The sequence below is a fragment of the Pelodiscus sinensis genome, chromosome 13 (genome assembly GCF_049634645.1).
Source record: "Pelodiscus sinensis isolate JC-2024 chromosome 13, ASM4963464v1, whole genome shotgun sequence".
Taxonomy (NCBI): Eukaryota; Metazoa; Chordata; order Testudines; family Trionychidae; genus Pelodiscus; species Pelodiscus sinensis.
This window is the reverse complement of record NC_134723.1, coordinates 10,113,738-10,126,736: the sequence shown is the minus strand read 5'-3', so window position 1 is coordinate 10,126,736 and position 12,999 is coordinate 10,113,738. Positions and strand designations below refer to the sequence as shown.

General features: G+C 40.3%; 1 protein-coding gene across 13 annotated transcripts in view; it reads left to right on the top strand.

The window, feature by feature from the left end:
• PCDH11X (protocadherin 11 X-linked) overlaps positions 1-12,999 on the top strand; it is a 1,146,051-nt gene that overhangs the window by 156,411 nt on the left and 976,641 nt on the right. For 12 of the 13 annotated variants that reach the window (XR_012906840.1, XR_012906841.1, XR_012906842.1 and 9 more), the window contains one exon: positions 9,634-9,681. The exons of the other annotated variant lie outside the window; for it this stretch is intronic. Coding sequence is in view for 9 of the 12 variants with exons in the window: in XM_075940729.1 (XP_075796844.1) it covers positions 9,634-9,681 (48 nt within the window). In the remaining 3 variants the exon portion in view is untranslated. The remainder of the gene's footprint in view (positions 1-9,633; positions 9,682-12,999) is intronic. 13 annotated transcript variants of the gene reach the window in all.

Below are 12,999 nucleotides of genomic sequence, written 5' to 3'. Positions count from 1 at the left end.
AAGTGGCAAGAAACTGTTTTCTCTTTGTGATCTTGTCTGATATCTGTTTTGTGGGCATTAATCCTTTGGCGAAGTGTCTGAGATGTTTGTCCAATGTACATAGCAGACGGACACTTTCGGCACATGATAGCATAGATTATATTTCTGGATGCGCAGGAATATGTGTTCTTGATCTTATAACTCACTTGGTTAGGTCCAATAATGGTATCAGCAGAATGAATATGTGGACAAAGCTGGCAACGGGGTTTGTTGCAAGGGAAGGTACCAGGGTTGGTATTAGTGTGGTATGTCCTGTGGTGGTTGGTAAGAATCATCTTGAGGTTAGGTGGTTGTCTATAGGAGACTATGGGTCTGTCTCCCAGAGCCTCTTTGAGTATGGTATCCTGTTCCAATATAGGCTGTAGTTTATTGATAATGTGTTGGACAGGTTTAAGTTGGGGGTTGTAGGTGATGACAAGTGGTGTTCTATTGTTGGTTTTCTTGGGTCTGTCTTGAAGTAGATGGTTTCTAGGTATTCGTCTGGCTCTTTCAATTTGCTTTTTTATTTCTCTGGGTGGGTAGTTGAGATTTATAAATGCTTGGTAGAGATCCTGAAGCTTCTGGTCTCTGTCAATGGGGTTAGAGCAGATGCGGTTGTATCGAAGGGCTTGGCTATAGACGATGGATCGTGTGGTGTGTTCTGGATGGGAGCTGGATGCATGTAGGTAACTGTATGAGTCGGTGGGTTTTCTGTAGAGAGTGGTGTCTAATTTTCCATTGTTGATTTGTACGGTGGTGTCCAGGAAGTGGATCTCTCGTGTAGAATGGTCCAGGCTGAGGTTGATGGTGGGGTGTAGGTTGTTGAAATCTCTGTGGAATATCTCCAGTGTTTCTTGGCCATGTGTCCAGATCATAAAGATGTCATCGATGTACCGTAGGTAGAGGAGGGGTGAAAGGGGACGGGAGTTGAGGAAACGTTGTTCTAGGTCAGCCATAAAGATGTTAGCATACTGTGGGGCCATGCGTGTACCCATGGCTGTGCCGCTGATCTGGAGGTATAAGTTGTTCTCAAACTGGAAATAATTGTGGGTGAGAACAAAGTTACATAGGTCTGCTATCAGGTTGGCAGTAGTGTCCTCTGGGATAGTGTTTCTAATTGCTTGTAATCCGTCTTCATGTGGGATGTTGGTATATAGAGCTTCTACATCCATGGTGGCAAGGATGGTATTATTGGGGAGGTTATCGATGTTTTGTAGTTTCCTTAGGAACTGGAGAACTAGTTGCATTTGAGTGGACCTAAACTATGTCCTGGCAACAGAATGGTCATGTTAGCAGCTGACAAGTTATGCTGTCACTGAAGCTGACAGGCCAAGCAGCTCAACGGCAGGACCACACTTAAGGGTTTTCAAGTGTGGACAGGAGATGTGTTAGGGTTATTACTTAAGCTATTACTTGAGGTAATTGCACGTAAGACATGCTCATAGCTGTTCAGGTAGGAGGTGAACTCTGATGCTATGCTGCCTATACAGTCTGTGCTTTAGAGCAGTTCTAAAAGCTGCCTTCTGAAATGTGTTATTTTCAGTCCTGAAAATTGGTCACTAGTCTTCAAAAATAATTATTTTTCAATTCACTTTTAGTACTGAAAAATATATTATGCACAGGCCAAAACACAGACTTGTCTAAAGTCCAAGAGCATGTACTTTAGATATTTCTGTGCCAAATTTTATATTGTTTAGATGCTGGACTTTTGCTGAGAGGAAGGAAAGTAAACACAAATATCTTTTTAACAGAACTATTGAGACATCTTATTGGGTATTACTGTCACTTATGCTCATTCTCTTCCTTTATCTTTGGTCATCAAGTCACAAGGAATGTATTTTCAGTAATACCACAAATTGCTAATTAATAATATTTAGTGTAATGAAGATTTGTATAAAGGCAGTCCCCGAGTTATGCGGATCCGACTTATGTCAGATCCGCAGTTACGAATGGGGATTTTCTCGCCCCGGAGGACTGGAGCAGCGGGACGCCTGGTCCCGCCGCCCACCTCCTACGGGGCGAGAAAAGCTGCTCCCCGTCTCCCTAGTCTGCTGGGGGAGCCAGCAGACTAGGGAGACGGGGAGCAAAGCGGCGGAGGACCCGGGCCGGACCGCGGCGCTGATCTGGAAGCGCCGCGGTCCGGCCCGGGTCCTCCGCTGCTTTGCTCCGCGTCTCCCTGGTCTGCTGGGGGGCGACGCAGCTAGTGCCCCCCCCCAGCAGACCACGGAGACGTGGAGCAAAGCCTGGGGCCTGTGGTAGAGAAGGTGGGGCGCTGCCGGTTGGTCACACAGCACCGCTCCTTGGCGCTACAGGACCAACCCGGCAGCACCCCAGCTGCTCTGCCCCAGGAGTCCTGATTCAGCCGCTGCTGATCAGTTTCAGCAGCGGCGCCGAGGAGCGGCCGCGCTACTGGACCAACCCAGCAGAACTCGAGCTGCTCTGCCCCAGGCGTCCCCAAGTCAGCAGCTGCTGAAACTGACCAGCGGCTGACTACAGGAAGCCCGAGGCAGAGTTGCTCTGCCCCGGGCTTCCTGGAATCAGCTGCTGCTGACTTGGGGATGCCTGGGGTTCTTAAGTTGAACCTGTATGTAAGTCGGAACTGGTGTCCAGATTCAGCCGCTGTTGAAACTGATCAGTTTCAGCAGCGGCTGAATCTGGATGCCAGTTCCGACTTACATACAGATTCAACTTAAGAACAAACCTACAGTCCCTATCTTGTACGTAACCCGGGGACTGCCTGTATTATAATTTTCACGACATTTCCCCCCACTATTTATTTCCAAAGTGGTCCTGTCAGAATACAGCAGAAAAAAATATTTTATCTTTTTTGGAAATTATGCTCAGATACAGTAGAGATTGGGGGGAATGGGGAGGTCAAGTTGGTTTCCTGATAAATCAAGAACCAGAAATAGATTTTTGATATGTTCTCTGCATTCCCTGATCAACACAGTAAACAGCCTTTATTTAATCAGTTTTAAAATCCAATCTCTCTGAAACTATTTTTAGTACTTACTGGAACTACATGCTTCTTCTGGACAACTGTACCAGATTTACTACTCTGAAAGTGCCGTTTTATTTTTTACCTTCCAATAGGCAGTGAAGTGGCATCTTACATATTCATATGTCAAACACCTTTTGAATTTTAGTAAGGTGGCTCACCTATAACTTCCCCAGAACAATTCACAAAAGAATAATATTTTTTGGCGAAAGCACATCTTTTTCTTTTCTTTCAAAAACAGAAATAATCCCTTGGGGAGTTCAATGTTCAACACAAACTTACTCTTTGAGTTTAAGCATCCCCACAAAGAATAGAGGTTGTAGAAGGGCTTACCATCATACTTTTTCCAGCAGTTATTACCCTTAGGCCTGCAACCTACCCAAATCTTCTTTGTGAATGGGGAGAGCAGAGTATCATGAACAAATGAAGGGAAAAAGTTCTACTTTATGAGATTATTGTGCATTCTGTAAGTGTGCATAATTGCAAATGTGAATTGGAAGTTTCCTGAATTTGAAATCAAAGTGTTTTTCTTTTAAATGTCATAATTCTTAAAGCAGTGAAAACATTCACATTAAAGCATAATAAGGTATATGAAAAAATGCCTTGTATGATATAAGTCAAGAGAATACATTATTCTGTTTTTTTTATTTTTAGTGTGTTTATTTAGGCATGTCAATCTCTAGTTAAGCATATGTGTTTACATTACCCATGTAATTAAACAAATATTTTGTCACTATTTTTCCTAAAAGTTAAAAAAAAATACAACCAAGATGCAAAAGTTTCACATGCTTTGGCTTGCAAGGGCCTTACATCAAAAAAAGATATGCAAAGAACTTTGTTGTACGAGTACAAAATCAGAGGCTCAATATTTTTGTACCTATATAACTCGATAAAGTTTTTTGCCTCTTAAAAGAAAATTTGGGAGCATGTGCATATTTCCTTTAGGTTTTTGTTTAGGGTGAACGGAGGGAATGAAATGAGACGGCAGTATAACTGCCTTTCGATAGTGTTAAGAGCTTTTTGTTTGATTTTGTTTGTGTGGCTTCATGAGCTAAAGCCACATGTATGTATGTTGTTCTAGCTGCGTTGTCCCAAAATATTAGACACACAAAATGGGGGTAATGTCTTTTATTGGACTAACTTCTGTTGGTGAGAGAGCCAAGATTTTGAGCTACAGGAAGCTGAGGGAAAGTCTGACATCATCTGTTGCCTCTCTCAGCATCACCATCAGTTCCCATTGAAATGAATGGAAGTGGTAAGGATGCTAAGCAACATCTCATTTAGGGTCAGGGAGCTCCTCAGAAGCAACTCACAGTTGCCTGTGTTTTCCTGTGCACAAATGGGTGTCAGTCTGAATTGTCTTCTCCCTGACAAGTTAAGCTGGTAACAGTACAGGGAAGGAATAGGCTGTATTGCATGTCCACATTGCTCAAACTCCTCATCATCCAGTAACTCTAACAACGTGTTTAGAATCTCAAGATAACTTATTCTGGCTGCCAGAGCAGACTGGGCTCTCTCTTTAACTCCTGTGAGAGTGTTACGAATAGCTTTCTACCTGACACTTCCTGAACCACAGTTATGTGTGATAAGTGGCATTGATGAAATGTGTAATCACGTAATTTATAGATGATGGGTTCTTTGGTCCCTGTTAACCTTAACTAGCAAATGCATCAAATCTATAATGGTGTGACACCTAGAATATGCTATCATAAGAATCAATTTTTCAATAAAATAAATAGAACAGAAATATACCTAATGCAAACCCCAAATCCTTTCTTCTCTGTATAAATCTTAGCACCATTACAAAGGTGGGCAAAAAATTGCTGGGACAGGAAATATTTCTGGAACCATCCTTAAGGCCATGGAAAACTGGAAGCATTTAGAAAATGCTCAGTCATGTTCAATGCCTTAAACTGTCTTTCATGTACTTAGTCTATCTCCTGTTCAGTAGAGTGTACGTGTATATCTCTCAGTAAATGTAATGAAATGTGATGTGGAGGAGAATCGAGTTTTCCAGTTCTCTTACCTACATTTGTTACCTGTCCCTGTTTTGGGGGAAAACTGTCTGTAAAAGAAAGATGCTTTTGAGCTTAAGATACTGTACTATTATCAAGAGAGGGCTTCAATTTCTGGATATGCCCATGGACTCTGCATGATGTTGGACAAGTGATGTGTTCTCTCTATCTCAGATCCCCATCTGTAAAATGGGAGTAGTAATACTTCTTTATCTTAAAGGCTATGTCTACACTGCAGAGGTTTTTGCTAAAAAAAACCCAGCTGTTTTGCGCAAAAACTTGCGGATTGTCCATACTACAAGTGCGTTCTTGTGCAAGAAAAAGTACAGTAAATCGTAAGAACACAGGGCTTCTTGCACAGGAAACCCCTATGGCTAAAATGGCCATCAGAGCTTCTTGCACAAGAGAGCATCCACACTGTCATGTGCAAAGCACATCTCTTGCGCAAAAGCATATGGCAGTGTGGATGCGCTATTGTGCTAAAAATTTTTGCACAAGAACTCTTGCGCAAAAAGTTCTTGTGCAAGAAGCCTGCAGTGTAGATGTAGCCAAAGTATTGTGAGTATAAATCTAGATAGGATTCCATCTGAACTAAGTTTGCAGAACCACTTGAGTGACATTCATTATTTCATGATGTCATGATATTACATCCTGAATAAATAAAGCAGTGTGCTGATACGACAGTACAGACATCAGAATAGTGGGATGTGGAGAAATTGTGTTGGAGGGGGAATTGTTCAAAAGGGCAGCCTTAATTTACCCAGGAGGAAAGAGAGCCTGAAAAATATAAGAGATGCAGTATTGTTACTGTATTAACTAATTGGATATAGGATACCTTGTAATATGGGAAGATGTAGATCATATACCAAAACTGGAACTCTTTCTTGTTAACCATCACTATGGCACCACTAAATCATGATGGGAGAAAAGAGGTTTGTCAGAGTCTACATGGCCATAAAGGTGCTAATGGCACCTTGATGTTAAGATGACTGCACTGACATTTGTCATCAGCTGTATAAAGCATACATTTAAGGAAACTACTAGCATATTTTGATTTGTACTAAGTAGCAAATTTGTACTAAGAATGTATATGAGGGCATGGAAGGCAATTATTCTGCGTGCTTTTCCTGTTCACGATTTAGTCAAAGAACATCAGTTTCCACAAACTCAGAAATTATAAACCAGTTTTATGACTGTAAGTGTCAGAACAGTTGAATCCAAAGGAGATGTAGGAAAATCAAGATTGGGAAGAGTTCTCAAGTAAAAGGACAGGCTGCCCTGAGGTGGTAAGGACCAGCAAGAGCCGTTACTCTCAGTCTTTCTGCAATAACATTCAATTTTGCTTTCCAAATATTTTGATGCTTGTATATTCCTTCTAAATCTCCTTTTTGTTCAGATTACAGTACTTTGAACCACCTACTGATTCTCTGCTAACTTACACATTGTATTTCTTACCTTTCTCTCTCTTCTGGAATAATGGTTCCTTATCTGTACTTTGTGCTGAGTCCCTGCCTAGAGTAATGCTCTCTATCAATATAATGTAAGTAGTTAGGCTTTGAGTGTATGGGTTTGAAAACTTTGGTTGTGTTTTACAACTAGTAAAGCTATTTTAAGAGCATAAGCTGAGGCTGAGAAATATTTAGACAGTTGAGGCCAAAGTCTATTGGCTAAATTTACAGTCCCCAAAAATGAATTTTGCCCATTGATTTTTCATATGCGTACAGTTTAGGCAAAGATCTGAATGTATTTCCATATAGATTCTTCTACAAGTATATCCATCAGCTTAGATTTATGGAAATTCAGAACCCCTGATTTCCCCTTTGAGTTTTAGAGTTGAATGTCCAAGAAAAAGTTAATTGAGCTGGTTTTGCAAAATTTACACTAATAGAATATGAAACCGAGACTGTGCATAGTATTTACACAACCATGCATTGACCTAGGTTTATTTGAAACCAGATCTCAGTTCTTTATAGATGTTTTGACAAACCATAGCAGGCAGATTTTCCATGGATTTCTGTTCTTGTTGCATATATTTCACAGGTCTCTAATTTCAGTTTCTTAATTTGATGCCACCTGGCAGTATTTAAGTAGGTGAAAACCACACATTTAATAGAACCCAAGTTGCATGCAGTATTGCAGAAGAGAGAGTGGAAAATCAGTGTGCTTTAAATGACAGAGCAGTGTAATGCAACACAATCTTTCAGAATGAATATAAATCTGAATTACACATTGTGACAGCAGACTGGAGACCCGTGTTCCTTTCATTGGAACTTCAGCATTCATGCTACCCTGGTTCTGAATGTGCAAGTATTTAACTATTATCTATCATAACTCTGTATTTAGAGGGCTTAGCTTTGCTCTGTGAACTCTCACAGTTCACATTCAAAGTATCAAGCTTGAAAGAAAATGCATGCTTTTTAAAAACAAAATCTGAAAACTAATCTGTCCCATTTTGCAGGTTCTGTATAATTTTGCATTGGAAATCTTAAGTGTCTGTGTTACTGTAATCCTTTCTCTTGGCTCATTTTCGACTGCACCTGCTGTGCTATAATGTTCCATAGGAATTCTCTTGACAGCCAGAAAACACTGGGACCTGCAAGTTCAGCAGACCTGCAAGTGTTTCCTACTTGGCTATACCTGAACTGTTCATCAGCTAGCAAACAGCTGAGCTATTTAGGGGGTTTTCTTAGAGCACTTTAGGACAATTTGGATGCATGATGCTTATATACTGAAGGTTCTCTTATTTAAAGTCTTATTTTTACAAATGACTTATCTGTTTAAAATTATTTTGTGCCAAGGATTCCGCAAACCATTTTATCCAATTCATAGCCTAAAGTCAGGATTATCTAACCACAGGTGTTTTGTATGGTAAGTTCCTGCATTTTAGGAAGGTTAAACTGTCTGGCTCACTTGCTCATTTTATACTTTATCACCACTTTGAATATTTTTTATATGCATTCTACACAGATTGTGTCATTTGTATGAGCTGCTAAAATGATTTAGATTCTCACTCTGTTTATACATGCTTACTTTAAAAATATGCATGGTGAGTACATGGCCTTACATTAAACATGTCTGCAGAAACAAGTAGTGGGATACAAGCACAGTCTGAACCTCACAGGATCTACCCTTTATTTCTCTATTTCGTGAACAAATATTTTCTTGTGGTCTCAAAAATAATCATGAATAGACTTGATTACCTCTATAAATCCAAAATGCTAAGTATCAGATGGTATTGCACATTTTTATTATGTTGTTTTAGCCAAGTTGGGATTTTTTGCTGTATTTCTTTAAGAAGACGTTGTGGTCTATCATCTTATCAGTATCCAATAGAGCTGTTAGGCTACATATAGGCTACGTCTACACTGGCGTGATTTTCCGAAAATGCTTTTAACGGAAAACTTTTCCGTTAAAAGCATTTTCGGAAAAGCACATCTAGATTAGCAGGATGCTTTTCCGCAAAAGCACTTTTTGCAGAAAAGCGTCCGTGGCCAATCTAGACACGGTTTTCCGCAAAAAAGCCCCGATCGCCATTTTTGCGATCGGGGCTTTTTTGTGGAAAACACTACTGTGCTGTCTACACTGGCCCTTTTGCGCAAAAGTCTTTTGGAAAAAGACTTTTGCCCGAACGGGAGCAGCATAGTATTTCCGGAAAAGCACTGACGATCTTATATGAGATCGTTAGTGTTTTTCCGGAAATTCAAGTGGCCAGTATAGACAGCTGGCAAGTTTTTCCCCAAAAGCAGATGATTTTGTGGAAAAACTTGCCAGTATAGACACAGCCACACACTGTATAGTTATTTTGGAATAAGCTATTCTGGAAGAGTTATTCTGAAATAGCTTATTTCAAAATAACACTTCTATGCGGGAGGAAAGCCTCAAAATTAAACCGAGGCAGGCTTCCATAATGTAGACGTGCTGTCACAATTTAGAGTCCCAGCAGGAATATCTTAGAATGGCCCTGGTGAGGAGCTATTTTGAAATAGCTGAAGTGGAGCGTGTACAGGGCCCCTTTTTGGATATTAACTATTTTGGAATAGGCATTACTCTTCATAGAATGTGGTTTAGAAAAGTTGAAATAAGCGGTCCATCATTTTGAAATTATTTCAAAATAACGGAATTGCTCACATTATGTCATGTCAAAATAAGTTTGCTGTGTAGACACACGCTTACTGTCTAGCAGTTAGTCATTCAAAAATGTTAATTCCTGAGTAATGTTGGCCACGGCAGACCATGTTAATGGTTCCTGCGCTGACCCTTGTTTGATTTTCCAGTTCATCCAATCAGTGATCTGCCAACTAAGAGCCCAATCATGCAAATATTTCCTGCTACGCTTAGCTTTAACTCCAGTATCTGAATCTCACAGAGTTCAGTGAGAAAGCTTGTAGTACTGCAGAATCACATATGCCAGAAGGAAGCGTGCACAGGAATGGGCCCTAGGAGTCTCCTCTTAAGTACGAATGCAATTGCATGTTGTGGCACTGAAAGAGCTGTTCCAGTTCACTGTGTTGAGTGTTCTTGTTTGAGTAATTGTGTATTTACAAGTCTAGTTCAATGTTACACATTTTTTAAAAACTTTCTAATTTTGTATTTACATGGCAGCCCAAAACAGCTCCGAAAAGGACATTTGGATCCATTACGAATGATCAGGTAAATATAGCAGGGAATTCTTTCAACAAACATACTGATTTGTAATTACAGGAACCTTGCAATGCACTATATGACTCCAGTGAAGTGAATGGTCTTATAATTTAAGGAAGCAGAGTTTAAGTTGAAAATCTGGGCTGATATTATTGCTTAAGTGCATGATGCTGTACTGCTCTTTTGAGAGAGAGAGAGAGAGAGAGAGAGAGAGAGAGAGAGAGAGAGAATATCATGGTCTGAGCCCAGAGATCCTTCATTCTAATCCTGGCTCTGGCAAGACAAGCCTCTTCTACCTTGAGTAGAAGGGCATTGCAATGCTTAACATGTCTTGAAATGAGATGATTTAACTCCTCTTTAGTTACCCACATGTGTAAAATTGGAATAATACTTCCATGCTTTAAGAATATTGTTTGTAAAGCATTTTGAAGGTGGAAAATATTTTACATGTGCTAACATTCTATTGTATTTGTATTATGAGCTAAATTCTGATACCTTTCCTGCTGTTGAGTAGCACCACCAGGAATAATCCCACTGATGCAATGACATTTTGTTGAATAAGAGTATCAGAATTTGGCCCTGTGGGTGAAATCCTGACCCCTTGAAGTCAATGCTAATATTCCCATTAGCTTCAGCGGACCCAGACACTTGTTCTGGTAAGAATTAAAGTTGATAGCTCAGCCTGGATTATCATTCTTAACTCTAAATTTCTTTGCTCATGGAAGAGTCGGCCAGAGCCTTATAATTCCTCAACATTACATTTGTCAATTAATGTTTCTTCATTTTGGTGGGAGAGCTTTCCATCTTCATGGTAGGCATGTTAAAGTGTGTATAAAATGGCACAGTCCCTATTCTCGTTCCCTAGTTTCATTCATTTCAACCCTATGTATCATTAGGTTTGCTTGGATTGCTTTATTTTAAAACAATCCACATTAATTGTCACTTTGACTGGCTTTACTGTCACTTATGCATTTTGCCCAATTTAAAATATGCCTTTGACCCTATGTATCCTAAGCTTTGTGTGCATTTATATTTTTTCTGGGAGTATTAAAATAATCATTGTAATTACAGAAGACATGTATAGCAGCTGTGTGTGAATTATGTCAGCATAGGGGCCTTTTGAGATATTTACAAATGTCCCACTGTCAGGGATGTGGGTGCCTAGAGGAAACCATCAGTTGTTCAGAACAGCTGGCGGTTCTCTCAGAAGGGAGAGGGAGGGGCAAAGACTTCATGCGTTCCCCCACCCACAGACCAATCAGGTAAACTGAAAAAACAACAAATAGTCTGGTAGCACTTTATAGTCTAATAAAACATGTAGATGGTATCATGAGCTTTTGTGGGCACAGCTCACTTCTTCAGATGACCGGAGTGTTGGATGTCCAGGACCAAAATCAGTAGGGGAGATGGGAGGGAGGGTAGAAGAAGGGAAAATTGGGAGGGGAACAAGAAAAGGCAGTGGGTAAAAAATATATCAAGGGAAAGCCGAGTCTGTAAGCACCTAAATACTAGATAAACTGAAAAAACAACAAATAGTCTGGTAGCACTTTATAGACTAACAAAACATGTAGTCTTGTTCCCCCCTCCCAATTTTCCCTTCTTCCACCCCCCTCCCATCTCCCCTATTGATTTTGGTCCTGGACATCCAACACTCCGGTCATCTGAAGAAGTGGGCTGTGCCCACAAAAGCTCATGATACCATCTACATGTTTTGTTAGTCTATAAAGTGCTACCAGACTATTTGTTGTTTTTTCAGTTTACCTGTAGAGACTAACTTAGCTACCCCCTGAAGCTTCAGACCAATCAGGATCTGTGGGCGGGGAATCACAGAAGTGTCCTGGTCCTGCTCCTTCCTACTGAGGCCCTGCCTGTTCCGGGGCAGCCCATGGCCACTTCAAAAATTATTGTTCATGCCTGCTTTAGGTCAGATACAAGCTTCGTAAGTTTGAGATCTGGGGAGCATCTGTGGGGACTTGGGGTATCACTACCGCAGGAAGCATCTGCTGGGTCTTAAGGCTTCATCAGGCGCAGATCAAAACTCCTAAGACCTCCTCACCACTCCTATCCAGTTGCTTCAAGGCAGAGCTCCTGAGCTCTCCCTGACCCCCTTCACACACACACATACAGTCTGGAAGGTGGTGAATGTGGCAAGGCCATATCCTAACTACTCAGTGCTCTCAGTTTGGAGATAAAAAAGATGGGAGAGAGGGTGGCTATAAGTCTCTGCACCCCATACGGAAATATCTGATCTTGTGGTGTTTAATTGAGAATAATAAATTGCCTTTATCATTTAAAATTAACCTATATGGGTATGGCTATACAGCTTCTGGGGTCAACAGATGTGGAGGCAGGCCCACTGAAAACAGCTGTATAGATATTGCTTTTATATTCATATTCAGACTGTTCATTTCCAAAGCTGTAAGTTCCACACTGGCATTTTCACTGTATAAGCATAAAACTTGCTAACACAAGTCTGGCTACCAAGCTGTGAGAGTCACTTCCAGCAGCTATGTAGACATACCCTAATATCATAGGCTTGCAATTTTCTGTGTGTTGCAGTAGATTCGTTTAAAAAGTTAATAGAAGAGTTAGCTTCCTATTTTATATGGTATTTTTAGAACAATTTCCATAGAACTATATTTAATTAATTCCTATTACATTCTATATAGTAGCAGATTTGCATAAAACATTTTGTTAAAATACTGACATCTTCAATAAAGATTCTAATTTGTGTTGGATTTTTGGCTATTTCCCTAGCAGCTAGTGACAGGGAACTGAAGTTGTATGTTTAAGCCAAAATCATATGCTATAATGAAAAATGTGTCTCTTGTCACATGTGATAGTTAAAGAAAAGCTAAATTGGGTATGTAGTTTCGTGAATTAAAAGTCTGTATATAGTGTTTGTTGTAGTTGCAGGAGCTAATGACAGAATAATCAATGCACATCTGTCAGCTTGTGTGCAAATAAAGAACTGAAGGAAAGCTGATTTTTTTTCCCCCCACTCCTGCTGTGTTTTTCTGGAAATCAGTGTTGAAAGAGCAGTTTATCTAATTCAGCATTTTCTCAACAAATAAGAGTCTTAGTCCAAATTAAGCAACTGCTAGCAAGGTTGCCTACAGTAATCCACTCATGATAATCCTATCACTGAGGGAGAAGATTCACTTGTCTTTAATAAAGAGAAGGTCTGTCATGGGGATGCTGCTTTAGAAATTAACCCCTTTGGTTCATGGGACCTAGAACTTGATTCAGATACGATTAGCGGGATTGGTGTCTACAGTGATCTTCCACTGAAAAAGCAAGATCTACATTTGTCTTCATAACTTTTCC